This window comes from Dermacentor albipictus, chromosome 1 (genome assembly GCF_038994185.2).
Source record: "Dermacentor albipictus isolate Rhodes 1998 colony chromosome 1, USDA_Dalb.pri_finalv2, whole genome shotgun sequence".
Lineage (NCBI taxonomy): Eukaryota > Metazoa > Arthropoda > Arachnida > Ixodida > Ixodidae > Dermacentor > Dermacentor albipictus.
The window spans coordinates 265,566,836-265,581,080 of record NC_091821.1 but is presented as its reverse complement, the minus strand read 5'-3'; the positions used below and the strand labels follow the sequence as shown (position 1 = coordinate 265,581,080).

The following is a 14,245-nucleotide window of genomic DNA, read 5'->3' as shown; positions in this document are numbered from 1 at the left end:
GCAATTTGCTAGCCTCTTGACTAGCTCAGATGCTAGAGTGACTGGCCTGGAGTGGCATTATACGGTTGCAGGTCTTATCTCTGGACCAAGAAAAATGTTTTTCAACTTCGAAGCTCTCTCTCTGAGAAACCCTTCTTTCTTTGTAGCTTCGTGCTTCTTTTCCTTCCTTCTTAAATCTAGTGGATTTCTGCTGAACTGATTTTCGAGGATTCTACTCCATGTCACAAACTCCACGCAGTGCAGCGAGAGCTGTAGTAGAATGTGTCGGTCAACTAGAAAAGGAAACAAGAAGGACTGCTTCATTGACTGCCTCAGATCACATTGCGCGCAATGCTGACTGAATGGAAGCATCACTGAAGTGTTAACAGCACACAATGGGCGAGTGCTTTTGTGAAACATGCAGCCAGCTCTCGTTACCGACTTGGGCCTTTACCTGTGCTGCTCTGCACAAAGCTGGGAGATAAAGTGTGAGTAGTGTGATGAGATTAGGAAATTTACAGACATAGGATAGAGGTGGATGACGAAGGCAGGAGTAACTGGGAGAGGCCTTCATCCTACAATGGACCTAAGTTGATGATGCTGAAGCAAACAAAGAATGCAGCCAGGGTGTAAAGTGCCTCTCACGCAGGCTCCATCACATTTCTCTGAAGGCCTCCAGAGAGTGGAGATTGACACATGCTGAATATAGGGCAGCTGCTCAGTGAAAGTGAGCAACAAGGTGTGAGGGGGGCATGGACCAATCTTTTATATAGTGTTGATGTTTACAATCCTATTATTGAAAAGATGTTTTGTTGATTTGATTTTTTTTTACAAAGGTTTTCAAGTGCCAAGCGAGAACAAAATTTTTGCTCAAGATGATTTACTGTGCAATCCCTTACACAGACTTGCTTGCTCAAGCTCTTGTTTATGCACCAGAAAGGCTGTTCACTGGGGACAATTGCCCCACATTATCGTATAATGCATATGAAAGCTCCCTATGCACCACTAGAACCAGAACAAGAGGCTTTAGCCCTTTAGATACCATAAAATTGCTGCACCATCTGCTGGAGTAAGGTTGCACTAGACAAGCCACAAGCATGAAGCAAAGTATACTGTCGTATGATTGGCTGTCACCACTACAATGCGTGATTTTTTCAAGTCTCATAGATTAATGTTTTGGCGAGAAGAACCCAGACAACACAAAGGCAGTCTCAGTAACTCTCTGGAATGTCGACATCAGTACATTCGTACATCCTAAGTGTTTCCTGCACTAATCCTAAAAAAGCTCCTGATCAAGTCTATTTGTCCGTCCCAAGTAAATACTGAGAACATACCAGGTTCATAATTGGAGGACCATTTTGGGATGATGTACACCAGAATGTGTTCCAAGGCACTACTGTTTGACACTATATTTAGAGGGTAATTCATTATTTACGTATTTCGTTCATATATGCATGACCTAGCTTGTATATGAGAACCCATATTGTACGGCTCCGTTTGGATATTTGTGCACTTTCATGTGCTCTCATATCTCAGAAATTTTCTGTCTTAGTTTCTTGCCACCATTAAAAGGCAGTTTGGTATCAAACAAACTACGTACCTCAGGTGTCACACCACCTATGCACTTACACTGGCATAGCCTTTGAGATCTACTTTTGCTACTTCAAGAGAACTGTCGGTGGAATTGGTGTGCCTTGGGCACCACGACCAATAATAATAATAATAATAATAATAATAATAATAATAATAATAATAATAATAATAATAATAATAATAATAATTGTGATGATGATGTTTAACAGAAAATAGTCTATAAATAAATGTGTGTTTTTTTTAAGTGTGTCATTCATATTCATTTTTGCTAATGCTCAATTTCGTTTGGGCAAGCATAAAGCTCCCAAATAAACACACCTGGAATCAATGTCCAGAGAATAATCAGCTGAGGGTGTTGCTCACACATATGTCAAGTTAGGTTTGCGACAAGTCCAACAGTAGATGTGTTTAAAATGCATTGTGGGCTGGTGCTCTGGACGTCCTCAGTACGTCGCACAAAAAGCTAGGACGTTTGGATCTTTCCGGAACATCCACGGGATGTTTTGTGTTGTCTGAGAAATTACGTTTTTCCTGCACAGTCAACCATTGCATCCTTGATGCCTTGTTTATATGTAGCCCTGGCAAATAGACAAAAGCTGCTTTCTGTCTACATGTCTGCTGGTTTAGCAGTATTCAAAGAAACTCCCCTGCTCTAAAAATAGTGTGTTCTGTAAATAAGAACAGACATAGCTTATCAATGCCAAACATACTAGTCTTCAGTGTACTGATTACTGCGATGATGACCTGATATGTATATGTTTTTGCAAGAAATTGTGACAAGCTAAATGTGCATCTTTGGTAATATAGCACTGACTAGAGAATCTGAGAAAGAGTGGAAAAAAAGGGACCAGCAATGTGTTGAAGAAAAGGTTCACTTACACATTCAAACTGGAATACGTTGCAGATATAACAATGGTTTGGTTTAGAGTTGTTGCACTTTTTGAGGCACTGAACAGCTTGCATTCACTGGCAAGATCATGATGCACATGACCATAGTGGCCTCCTCAGATCACATCACCACCTCTGCCATCTTTTACTCTCACCTTTTTCAATCTTCCCGCACCATTCCTTGAAATTTGAAATTTATTCTCTTTTTTAGGCAATACCTTGTATTGCCTACAAGCAAAACTAAAGAAGAAAGTAGTCTATTGACTGGGTCTTGGTCTCACAAGGCAAAACTACATCAGTGATTCTAGAGGCACATGAAAATTAAAAAAAAACAGTCCCGCATATATACAGGTCATATGTATCAGTCACAAGACACATGACAGCAAGTACATATACATATACAGTCCCAACTATAATGCACCTAGATTTAAAAACATGCGAATGCCACGTAGCTGGACAGAACCAAGGTAATGCTGTTTGCCTTCGGTTGAAGATACTCAGATTATTTTTTGCATTCCATCTGATTACATAATTAGTCTTAATTAATCAACTTCTCAAATATTATAATTAGATAGAAAGTGCCAATGATAAAGTTGTAGGGCAACATGAAATCCCAATACACCTTTCTGTTGCTCAATATGTGCTACATAAAAGTGTTTTTCCAAGCCTGAAAGAAGCCCACAAATATGCAGTATTGCCATGCGACTGGCCGCTGAAGGTACTTTGCATGTATTCGCAGGCTTCCTTCACGCTCGGAAAAGTATGTGCATGCCAAAAAAGGTCCGTATGGAATAACCTTGGAACATCCGTGATAGAATATCCGAAACAGGCCCATGTGCGAGATTCTTGGGAAATCCTTGGTAGGATGTTCGAAGCTGCACGTCCGGCAGATGTCCTATTTGCATCCAAAATGGTGCACGGACATTATGACACGATAGGGATGTCCTGCGGATGGAGTGTTTTCATTGGGCGGACATTTGGACATGATTTGGATGTCCTACGGATGAAGTGTATCATTGGTGCTTCTCTGAGTGACATGAGTAAACAGTTGACCATATATGTAAGCATTGTCAAGTTAGGTTATTTATTTTCAGCAAAGCGTACATTGTTGGTGTTTCTCGCCAAACAACCAGACAACGTGAGGACCTGGCCGAGGCCTATATGACGTCAGCCTATCTGTACGCATTCGAAAAGCCGACGTTCGGTTTCGCCTCATGCGGTTGGCCTAGATTGACCCAGTACGCAATATCAGGCCCAGCCTAGACAATCGCGTGAGGCGAACCCGAATGTCGGCTTTTTGAATGCGTACAAGATACAGCGAGGCTACCAAGGCGTTCACAAATAAATGAAATAAATTAATAAATAATGATACTGTAAGTACAGAAGGCCCACAAAGAATTAACATTGATTAAACAGATGACTGCGTTGATGTCGCGGCTACATAGATAAGCAACAAGTCAGGCCATGGAGTACTTGATCGACGAACCGCTGAAATGTTTGAGCGGCATTACAGAAGCTGAATGGCATGCGCACGTATTCAAACATGCCAAAAGGTGTAATGATTGCAGTTTTAGGAATGTTGGAAGGCTTGACAGGAATCTGATGGGAGGCTTTTACTAGATCCACCTTGCTAAATATGCAGCACCCATGAAGCAATGCGGTGAAATCGTGGATGTGAGGTATAGGGTACCTATCGATAATAGTCACTTTGTTTAAGGTGCAGTAATCACCCCACGGTTGCTAATCACCCGTCTTCTTGGGCAACGTATGCAAAGCAGATGACCAAGGGCTAGCAGAAGGACGAACGAAGCTTAACTTGAGCATGTGTTTTAATTCTTGCTTTGCAATTTTCAGACAGTCTGGTGCTAAGCGGCGTGGTCGGGCGTATACTGGTGGTCCTTTAGTCATAATGTGGTGCGTGATGTGTGCAGTGTTGGAAGATCTGGCGAGGGTAGTTTGAACAGCTCTGGAAATTCCAGCAGGATGGTGCACCACGGTTTCAGTACCTGGGTGTGTGCTTGTACGACACACAAAGGTTGTGCAGACATGGTGATACCTTGTAGGGACAGGTTTGTTGAGGAGCCAAGAAGGCGACAGTTGTGGAGGTCGACGAAGGTTAAACTTCCGCAGAAAATCAGCGCCGATAATCGGCCTGCAGATGTCGGCAACGGTGAATAGCCATCGAAAAAGGCGTCGCAGACCAAGGTCAAGAGTGACAGATTTCTGGCAGTACGTTTTAATGTTGGAACCGTTGACGGCAGTGAGAAAATACACGTCATGGCAATGTCTTCTGCGATCTTGAAAAGTAGGGGGAATGACACAAATTTCCGCACCAGTGTCTACAAGATAGCGGACTTTCGTGACACGGTCGGTGACGTAGAAGAGACGGCTTGATGTAGAGCCAGTAGCACTAGCTGTCATCAGTGAATGGCCCGACTGTTTCCCGGAAAGTTGCAAGGCGAACGGTATTGCCGTGCGCGAGTGCCATATCTGGCGTGATACCAACAAATAATGGGAGACTGAGGGCGTGACACGTTTTGGTCATGCCAGCAATGCCGCTGCTGATTGTTATTTGCCCGAAAGCGTAAGGCTGCCAACTGGTTAGTTAGCTCCTCTACTTGCGCAGCAAGGTGCATGCCTGAACTGTTGGGTTCGTCAAAGTGCTGCTGTAACTGGGGTTGTGTTGCAACGGGTGCATTACTATGGTCAACAGTGGGTATTATAGAATAGAAAGAATCTGTCATCTGGTCTGCCATCATCGCTAAGGCCTTGACAGATGTTGTAGCAGTGAGGCACATAAAATCATGCATACCTGGTTCGCTGGAGAAAGAGCTCTAGAAGGATTTTCAAGTCCGCTGATAATGGACTGGTGTGTCATGTGGGGGAAGTAGCTCTGTCAGTTTTCTGTCGCCAAGTTCCTCCGATGGGAGGAGTTGTTGAATCCGTCCTGACTCGGAGTCGGTGGTGTGCCGTAGTAACTCCTGCTTAAGGGTATCGTACTGATCATCGGGCAGAGGAGCTAGCAAAATGTTGCGGACCAAAGCTACAGTGGTCAGGTTAAGCGCACTCACGACATTGTCGTACTTGGCCGCCTGAGATGTTTCTCGGTGACGGTGAAACTGCGCCTTGATGTGGACGAACCAGACTTCACAGTCCGAGGGCAAGAAATCGGGAAGTTTCTGTGCAGCGACGGAAGACGTTCCGTTTTCTTCAAGATGCCGTTGTTTGGCGGCCGGTTCCATGGCGTCGAGCAGAAACTTGGTAGACGTATACAGTTGTGATGTGGTATCATGTCTGTGGTCACCAACTTGTAGGAACAGAAGGGCCACAAAGAATTGCCATTTATTAAACAGATGACTGCGTTGATGTCGCGGTTACCATTGTCAAGCTTGTATGCCTGATGTTGTTGTTGTCCTAAGTGGTAGTGCCGCATACCCACGGGGGGATTGGCCCTGAATCAGGTGGTTAAATTAGGTGTATAACAAAAACACAAAACAAGGGAGTTAACAATTTGAACGTTAGATTTTAAAAAGTAAGCGTTTTGTGTGTGGAGAAAAAATCTGAAGAAAACCGGGTATAAAAAGAAAAAGAAATAGTAAAAATTTTATAATAGATAAGAAATAAAAGAAAGATATGAAGGGGAGGGAGAACGATCAGTCTAACATGGTAATCAAATGGTTTCAAAAATATGCCCGATGGCACTAGTTCAATGTCTTCTTCTTCCACCGCCGGGCTCTATGAGTACTGTCCACTACAATACCATGAAATTCATTCATAATTTACATTGTGGTCATTTGATGAACACAGAAGATGGTGAGATGAAGAGTTGCATTGCAAAAGTATGGTTTCATGACCCCTTTAAATAAATTTCACTAACGTTTCAATAAATAACATTAGAGCACATATAATTGCGGAATCGAAGCCTGCCGTGTCCGGTTAATAGGACCACTGAGAATATGTCACCACAGTTGCGATATGTCCGTCTCCAAAATCGGCGGCAAAAGTGTTCGGCCTAGGTTTTTCGTATTGCTTAAATGCTTTGCGATGATGATACATGGCGTGCGAATGCATTTCGCCATATAAACGTACGTGGGCTGCTGCGTCCCCGTGCCGCCATGCCGAACCGCGCGGCCCTTGGGCTGTTGGTGATCCTGGCGTTGCCGTGCCTGTTCACTGCTCTGCCTGGGGTACGAATTCGGCGCAAGGTGCACAAGCGGGCACGGCCCCCGGAAAGTGTACCCACTAACATCCCAGACGGAGTCAGTGGCGAGGACGAGGTGCGCCATCAGTACCTTAACGTGCGTAGAAGGCTACAGCTTATCTTCTCGCCGTCAAACGCCAGTGGTCGTGAGCCGACTCCAGAGCTGGACTGGCGCGCAAACGATCCCGCGAGTGAAGTGGTGGATCTGAAGACACTCGAGAGGGATAAGGACTGGATCGAGGCCCATTTCGTGAATGAATCGCTTCAGACGCCACCACACGTTCACCATGCCCGACCCTACGGCTTCCAGGACTGGGTATTGGTACTCCTACCAGTGAGCGTATTTCTAGTACCCTTCCTCGTCTGGCTCTGCTGCATGATCACCTGCATCTTTCGTGCTCCGACCCGCAAAGGCTACTGAGGCCACAAGCCATCTGGCTGTGGCAGGGCTCTACGGCGCCTGCAGTTTTCTTTCAGCATGTGTCTCAGTAATCCAGCTCTCCTCTCCCCGACGCTGTGGTGTGGACAAACCAGAAATGTAGTGTCTGGACGCCTCGTGTGGCCGGAGTGCCGTAGAAGGCAAGCGAAAAAAACCTCGTGGGCAATTTCTCAGCGTCTGCGTTGTGTCGTGTGGTAGTTGTGCAATGTTTCAATAAAACGAGGCAAGGATTGTTCTGATTTTATTCTTCGGGAGCACGGGTAGGGGTTTCCGCTATGCGGTGCTTCCAAATGAGTGGATCTGTACAATGCCACTGCTTCGCTCGGTGACACGATGGTGTAGCGGCAACATGCAGCTGGGCGCGCCCTTTGTCGCGTGTGGTCGCACTGTCTTGAAAAGCTTTTTCTGCGCAACCCTGCACGCATCTTCAGTAGTAGGAGTGCCTCTGGTGTGACCGATGCAGGCAGATCACCATGCAGAACATCCAGACCAAGAAGGGCACAAGGAACGTCAAAACGGGCATGATGATGGACACCTTCTCGACGAGTGCAAATGGCTTGGCCTGGTGCTTGAAGCTCCTCATGTGCGTTTCGTTGAGGAAGCGCGCCTCTACCCAGGCCACGTCGCCTTCCAGCGTGCGCACGGGAACCAAGCTGCGGCCCGACACGACCGCCAGCTCTTGGTGCTGGCTTGCATGGCCGACCAAGCTCTCCTGTGGCCGCCCGTTTGCCAGCGCTGCCGTCTGCAGTAGCAGCAGCAGCAGCAGCAGCCGCGGCCCGCCAGCGGTCCTCATTCGTTGGCCGGCAAGCGTGTCACCGAATGCTGCGTGTTGGGAAGGGGCAGGTGTTTAGTGGAAAATGGGCGAAGTATATACAGGCGTGCTGGCAGGGTGCCCCATCGCGTACATGAAGCATGGTATATTGAGCACTCATTACGTAGCGTAATCTTGAGTAATCAACGTCCAAGCCGGTGCTTTAATTTATGGCACGTGCTGCGTTTTCAAGATTCGCGCTCTTCCGGGTCGCTCGTGTGGTTATTGTCAGTCGTGTCACTTCCTGTGTCATTGGTTCCAAACAGTTAGTCGACACAGGTCCCCTTTACCCGATCAATGGAAATTAATAGACTTACACACGCACACACACACACGCACAAAAAGAAAGAAAGAAAGGAACGCGCAGGTAACCATGCAGTCATCGTGTTAGGGTATAACATTGAAATACCGTACCCCCATCGGGTTTCAAACTATGGAGAACAACGTTCCAAAACAACTCGGAGGCTATGAAGAAAGCCACCGTAGTGAGAGGGCTCCGGTTCAATTTCGACCGTCTGGGGTTATTTAACGACCACATAAATCTGTAGGTACATGAGCATATTTGCATTCCTCTCACTTCGGTATGAGACCGGGAATCGAATCCGCGACCTCGTGCTTAGAGAAAGAACGTATCAGAACCACCATCGTGGTTCACTGCATCGGGCATATTTTTTTATTTTTTTTATGGTGGAGGGGGGGCATGGTTGTGTAACACTATTTGGCTGTAATTATATGTATCTATATAAACGTGTGCTAGAAACTCGCTCCCCAGTGTTGTTGCGACGAAGAACGCGTGTTGCGAATGTGTACGTGGGGACAAGAGAGAAGACATATCACTGATTTGAGGCGACGTCTTTCGATTTCGAGGGGCGTTTAATGATGTGAAAGGCATCTGAGAAGAGATGAGTACAGTTGGATGTATCGTTACAAAATTTGAGAGATTAAAAACGAACAAACAAATAGAACAGTCAAGCTTACTTGTAGACGGTCCTGTTAACAGGATGTGGCGAAACACCTTCTTATTCAGACCTGTCCCAGAAAAAAAGAACTTGAAAAATGGAAAGCTAAAGAAAAACTTGTGACAGCATTTGTGTTTTAAAAAAATTCTGGTCAAACTAAGCGGGTTCTTAGAATATTAAAAAAATAAACGAACGTGGGGTCGTGTTAGCCCAATCACCGTTAATTTCCTAAACCTTAAGGACAACAGCAACACATTAAAGAACAAAGTTAAGTTGAAACAGCTTGTGTCACAAAGTTTGGGTAGCACAGGGAAGGCGGGAGTTGGAAATTCAAGATCACCTTGTTCTCGTTTTGCAGAAAGTTTGGCTATAGAACTTTTCATCTAGAGTGCAGCCGTCGGGGGAAAAAAAAAAAGGAGTTCGGAGACTGGGCGTGTGCTAATAAAAGGTACGGAAAGCTTTGTGAATACGGCCCCAGATAGGTGGGAAATCGCTCACGTCATTCTGGTATACGTATAAATCTGGTCATCCTTTGTTAACTTCAATTTATAGACCGATTTCATGTACTAACATTACATGAAAATGTTAGAACACTATATATCATCCGCAGTAATGCAAATAGATTTAAAACAATATCTTTCGTATTTGCTTTACGTTCAAGAACACGGTAGAACGCGAGACATTAAAAAAGTGCCGATTAAAAAAGTAATTTAGGTATTCATTTGCAATAAGAGTTATTCTGAAATTGCAAAACATTTCAGCGCATTTGGATTTATTAGGCATAACCAGCACTCAGCTAACGCGAAACGAAGCTTCAACCGTATTCTACAATACGTTAGAACGTCCGACATTAGAATACGCCTCAATAACATTGAATCCACATCAAACATGCCCCATTAAGAAACCCGAGTAGGTTTAGTACAAAGCTGCTTGTTACAGCGCAGAAGGCTACTCACAAACATTGGTCGTAACGGAAATTAAAAAAAAACAATATTAACCTTAATTTTGCCTGAGAATCGCAGGCCCACGATACTGACGTCAGTTTTTTGAAAACTTTGTCATATCAGAAATTTTCCCTCTTTACTGAACCAACCGGTCATGTATTTTCTTGGATTACCCACATAAATTAGAGCCAGTATATGGCCGGACTAATCACTTGCAATCTGTCTTTGGAATAACTCCCGTAAAACATCGCATCCACTGTCGGCCATGGAAAATTTGTCAAGGTCTACAGTTAAAGGGAAAAATACTATAATGTGCGACTCTCACTATGCTGGTGCCCGATAGTCGCAGGCCGCAGCTCAGTCAATGCACTCCACAGGTGTGTGTAGAAAGGTGCCAGCACCACCAACCACAAGTCATATATGCTGCAAAGCCGGTATATTGTACGATTTGGCGAGCCAGTGTCATACCAAAGTGGACCGATCCCGCATACATTATATGTCGCATGTAACAGAAGCAATGGAAATCTCGGAATGACCACTACAGGTTTCAAATAAAGGTGCCTTCAGCAGTACGACGTGCCACTACATTGCTCGAATCCTAATCGTGTTAACGTCGACAGTCATCGTGAGATGGGTTCTGCTAGCATATTTTTTTTTTTTAAATAAGAGAGCTTGCCTTGTAATCTGTTCTTGTTAGCACTTGTTAGCCCTGAATTACCTTTTTTTGTTGTTGTTGTTGTTCACTTAAAATGTTTAATTGCATCATGCTGTAATTCTGGCGCCGTTACATAGTCCTGGATTACAGGGTACTAGCTCTTCATGTTTATGTTTGTACGCCTATGTGATGCCCCCGTGTGGTCTTTAGATTAATTGAGTAAAAGACGTGGGATGTGAAGCGACGCGGGCGAGTGACGAATCGATGCTTGTCACCGTGGCGGTGGTGATTATGCCACGTCGTGCTACGTGCAGAAGCGAAACAAAGAAGCCCCTGGCGTTAGCTGAGTGCAAGAACCGGAGTAGCTTAAGGAAGCCAGTCTTCCTGCGGTTCAGCTAATTGTTTGTTAAATTAAGATAGGAAGACGGCTATTACAACAGCTAAACAGTACCTGTGCACTGGCTGGCGCCGCTGGCGTCCACTCCGAGCTGCACGCCGTGCTGGTCTTCTTCTTCACCTTCAGTGACACAGAGAGCATCCCCGATACTGCGCAATGATCGACAAAATGTATGCTTGAACAATATTAGAATTTATTTGTGGCCTGCTTTACGTTGGTGCAGTGCACAAAATTAACCCCATTAATAACCTTGCAATAATAGAAAGAGATGTGTTGCGAGATTGCCTGCGACTTCCCAAGTTTGTGGAAAATAATGTGCTTTACCAGGAAGCGCGTTTACCTGCTTCAGCATATAGATTCCGCATGCTCACTGTACGAACGTTCTTAAAATTGTTCACATCTCCTCAGAGAAGGCTGAAATGTGTGTCTATTATTGAATCGAACGACATTCTTTAGGTCCAATGGTGGCGGTTACACATACCACGGATCCCTTCTGGTGCAAGCACAGTAAAGAATATTCGACATAGGTGTACCCAACGTCGTCCCTCATGTTGCCCTTTCGCCAACTTTCACCATTTAGTTCCTCGACGTATTTTCAAGAAATGCTAAGCTGCTGCCCATTAGTTAATTATGTGGCTTTTTAGGAGACCACATAAGTTATCTCCATATTTAATATCTAATTGCGACTGATGCTTCCATGCGTGACGAGTGGGCCTGTTCTCCCCGCACCTTTGCTGGTCTTTCTCTCTTCGCCTTCCTGACTATACTCCTATTTTTCATGTCGAATTAATGGCCATTGTTCTAGCCCTGCACAAACTGCCATAAAATGTGACATCTGGTGTTTTAACGGATTCATCTTCCGTGTGCTCAGCGCTTACTGGGAGAACAGATTCGATTATATAGCTGACATTTCATTACTTTGTCCCTCCACATTTACAAGTAGTTTACTTAATTTGAGTGGCGGGTCACTGTGGATTATACTTAAATGAAATGGCTGACTCATTCGCCAGAGCTTCCATGGATGGCCCGGTACTTCTGGTTTGCCGGTTACAGCGTACGTTTCTTCAGCAAAGTTAAAAAAAAATTCTGCCTTAATCAAGCGTATACAAAACAAGCGATACTATCGCATTCAGACTTTCAACGTCTGTAGTTTCCCTGGAATTCTCACAGGTGTCCACCACGTCAATATGAAGTTGCATTTAGCAGATTGCGATGCGGCATTCCACAGGTAAACTTTTATTTACACAGGTATAGTGTACTAGAATATTCTAGTACACTATATACACAGGACTGGTCTAACACAGCCCCCTCTCTGTCGCATCTGTGATCAACCGGAGACATCCCAAATTATCGTTTATATCTGGGCCTTGGCTCTGGGGTACAGAAACGTTTTCCTTGCCATATGCAATTTAATTTTCAACACAAAAAGATAGATGCGCTAATTTCATATTACCATTGTTTCTTTGAAAATTTCTCATGTACTTTACGATATTTATTTCATTCATCTTCAATCAATACTGCATGGTTGCTCTTCTGTTTTTATTCCTTAACTCTTATATTGTATTTCTTAACTTAATCTTATTTGATTTTAAGTGCACCGCCCGCTTCTTGGCAAATCCCGTTGTGGGTATGGGCCGTAGTGTGAAGATCATCATCATCATCACCTCTGTGATACTACTGCGATATATCTGTTACGTGTGCTTAAGCCACTCACCATGTAGAGCTTCTCACTCACCATAGAGTTTCTCACTATATAGTGAGAAACTCTATGCCCCTCACCGGAGCGCTTATTGCAGGTGTCATGTTTATCATCATCATCATCATCATCATCATCATCATCATCATCATGTCTTATTCGGAAGAAGTGCCCAGAAAAGAAGCTTTAGCTCGGGCCTCAACTCCGACGCGGCCTGTTCAAATGCATGTAAAACACAAAAACGTTTTTCTGATGTAACCCCTGGACCGCTTTAAATGAAATTTGTTGCATTTGAGAGAGAAAGTTAAATTCTAGCGGCTGTTGGAACCGGAATTTTGATTTAGGGGCTAAATTTTGTTAAAGTGATTTTCAAATATTAGAAAGGTTGAAAACATGGAAGCACGAAGTCTACAAAACAATAGTTCTGCAACAAGAACAGATATCACCGTTCTGTAAACGGTATCCACTAGGTCACTGAAAGCGGACAAATTTGATATGTCATTGTATATTTCACCTGAATTTGTTACGTTGTGTACAAGGGTTCTGCAAAAGCTTGATTTCCATATTAAAAATGTTTTTAGGATTTATGTATAACATATCAATTTTGTTCGCTTTAGTAGTACTATCAGATGCAATTCACAGAATTGTGATATAATTTTTCATTGCCGAGTTACCAGAGTTTTAAACTTGATAGTTTCATTTCCTGAAAATGTGCTATTTTTGACAATCTTTAATAAAAGATTGATTACCAAAATAAAAATTCGAAACCAACAGTCACTAGATCTTAAACTTTTCTTTTAAATGCAACAAACCTCGTCAAATTTGGTGCAGTGGTTGCCGAGGAAAACGAATTCTCCTTTTACATGTATTTAGATAGGAGCACCCGAGCTAAAGCTCCCTTTTGAAGGGACACTAAATGTTAATGTGGACTGTTGAGATCCCATCCCAGAAACTTCGAAATGCTTGTTACATGCGAAGAAGATACTTATTTTAAGAGAAAAAGCGTCCTGAAGCGTCCGCGTACCTCTAGCGCAGTTCATTCCTCCGATCGAGGAGTGGTGACGTCATGGTCTCATAGTGACGTTACGCCGTCGGTGAGTAAAACAGCGCCCGCAGACGGCGCTACGGCTTTTCTGCGCAAAAGGCAAACGCGCGGCCAGAAACAGAGCCAAGACAGCGGAAGGGAAAGCGCGCGACGATAAGATGGTTCTTTATTTTATGACGCCAACTTTGACGCTCGTTGCAATGAACGACCCTGACAACGACACATTGGCTCGCGATGCTGGGCTCGACTTCAGCGATTTAAGCACTGATGAACGTGACCTGCTACGTACTACTACGACGGCAACTGTATGTCATGGCTGTACATATTCGTACATTTGTAGCTTTTCCTTCGTGAAAACCAACAGCCGCACTCACCGTCCCGTCTTCGACCTGCAGTTGTTCTTGTGCTTCGGAGAATGCAGGCAAGACCGGCGGAACAGCGGTACGGGAAAGCATTGCTTTGAAAGGCACTCCACACGACTTCAGTAAGTCGGCGTTGAACTCGTAATCCTGTGTACGAAAGTGCAGCGAGCACACAATTTTGCGGCTCTTTGCCAATGCGCTGTGGCAGAGGTACGGCACTTAACCACTTCGGACGGAGAGGTTCACTCGTTGGCACACAGTGATAAGTAACGTTGG

General features: G+C 44.4%; 1 protein-coding gene across 1 annotated transcript; it reads right to left on the bottom strand.

Annotated features, from left to right (window-relative positions):
* Positions 1 to 7,328: 7,328 nt before the first annotated feature.
* Positions 7,329 to 14,053, bottom strand: LOC135915204 (uncharacterized). The gene is made up of 4 exons (XM_065448232.1): positions 13,982 to 14,053; positions 10,921 to 11,015; positions 8,890 to 8,940; positions 7,329 to 7,922 (listed from the first exon to the last, which is right to left on the bottom strand). Exon 4 carries the CDS (start codon positions 7,891 to 7,893, stop codon positions 7,528 to 7,530), a length of 366 nt encoding a protein of 121 aa, XP_065304304.1. The 5' UTR covers positions 7,894 to 7,922; positions 8,890 to 8,940; positions 10,921 to 11,015; positions 13,982 to 14,053; the 3' UTR covers positions 7,329 to 7,527.
* Positions 14,054 to 14,245: the final 192 nt, after the last annotated feature.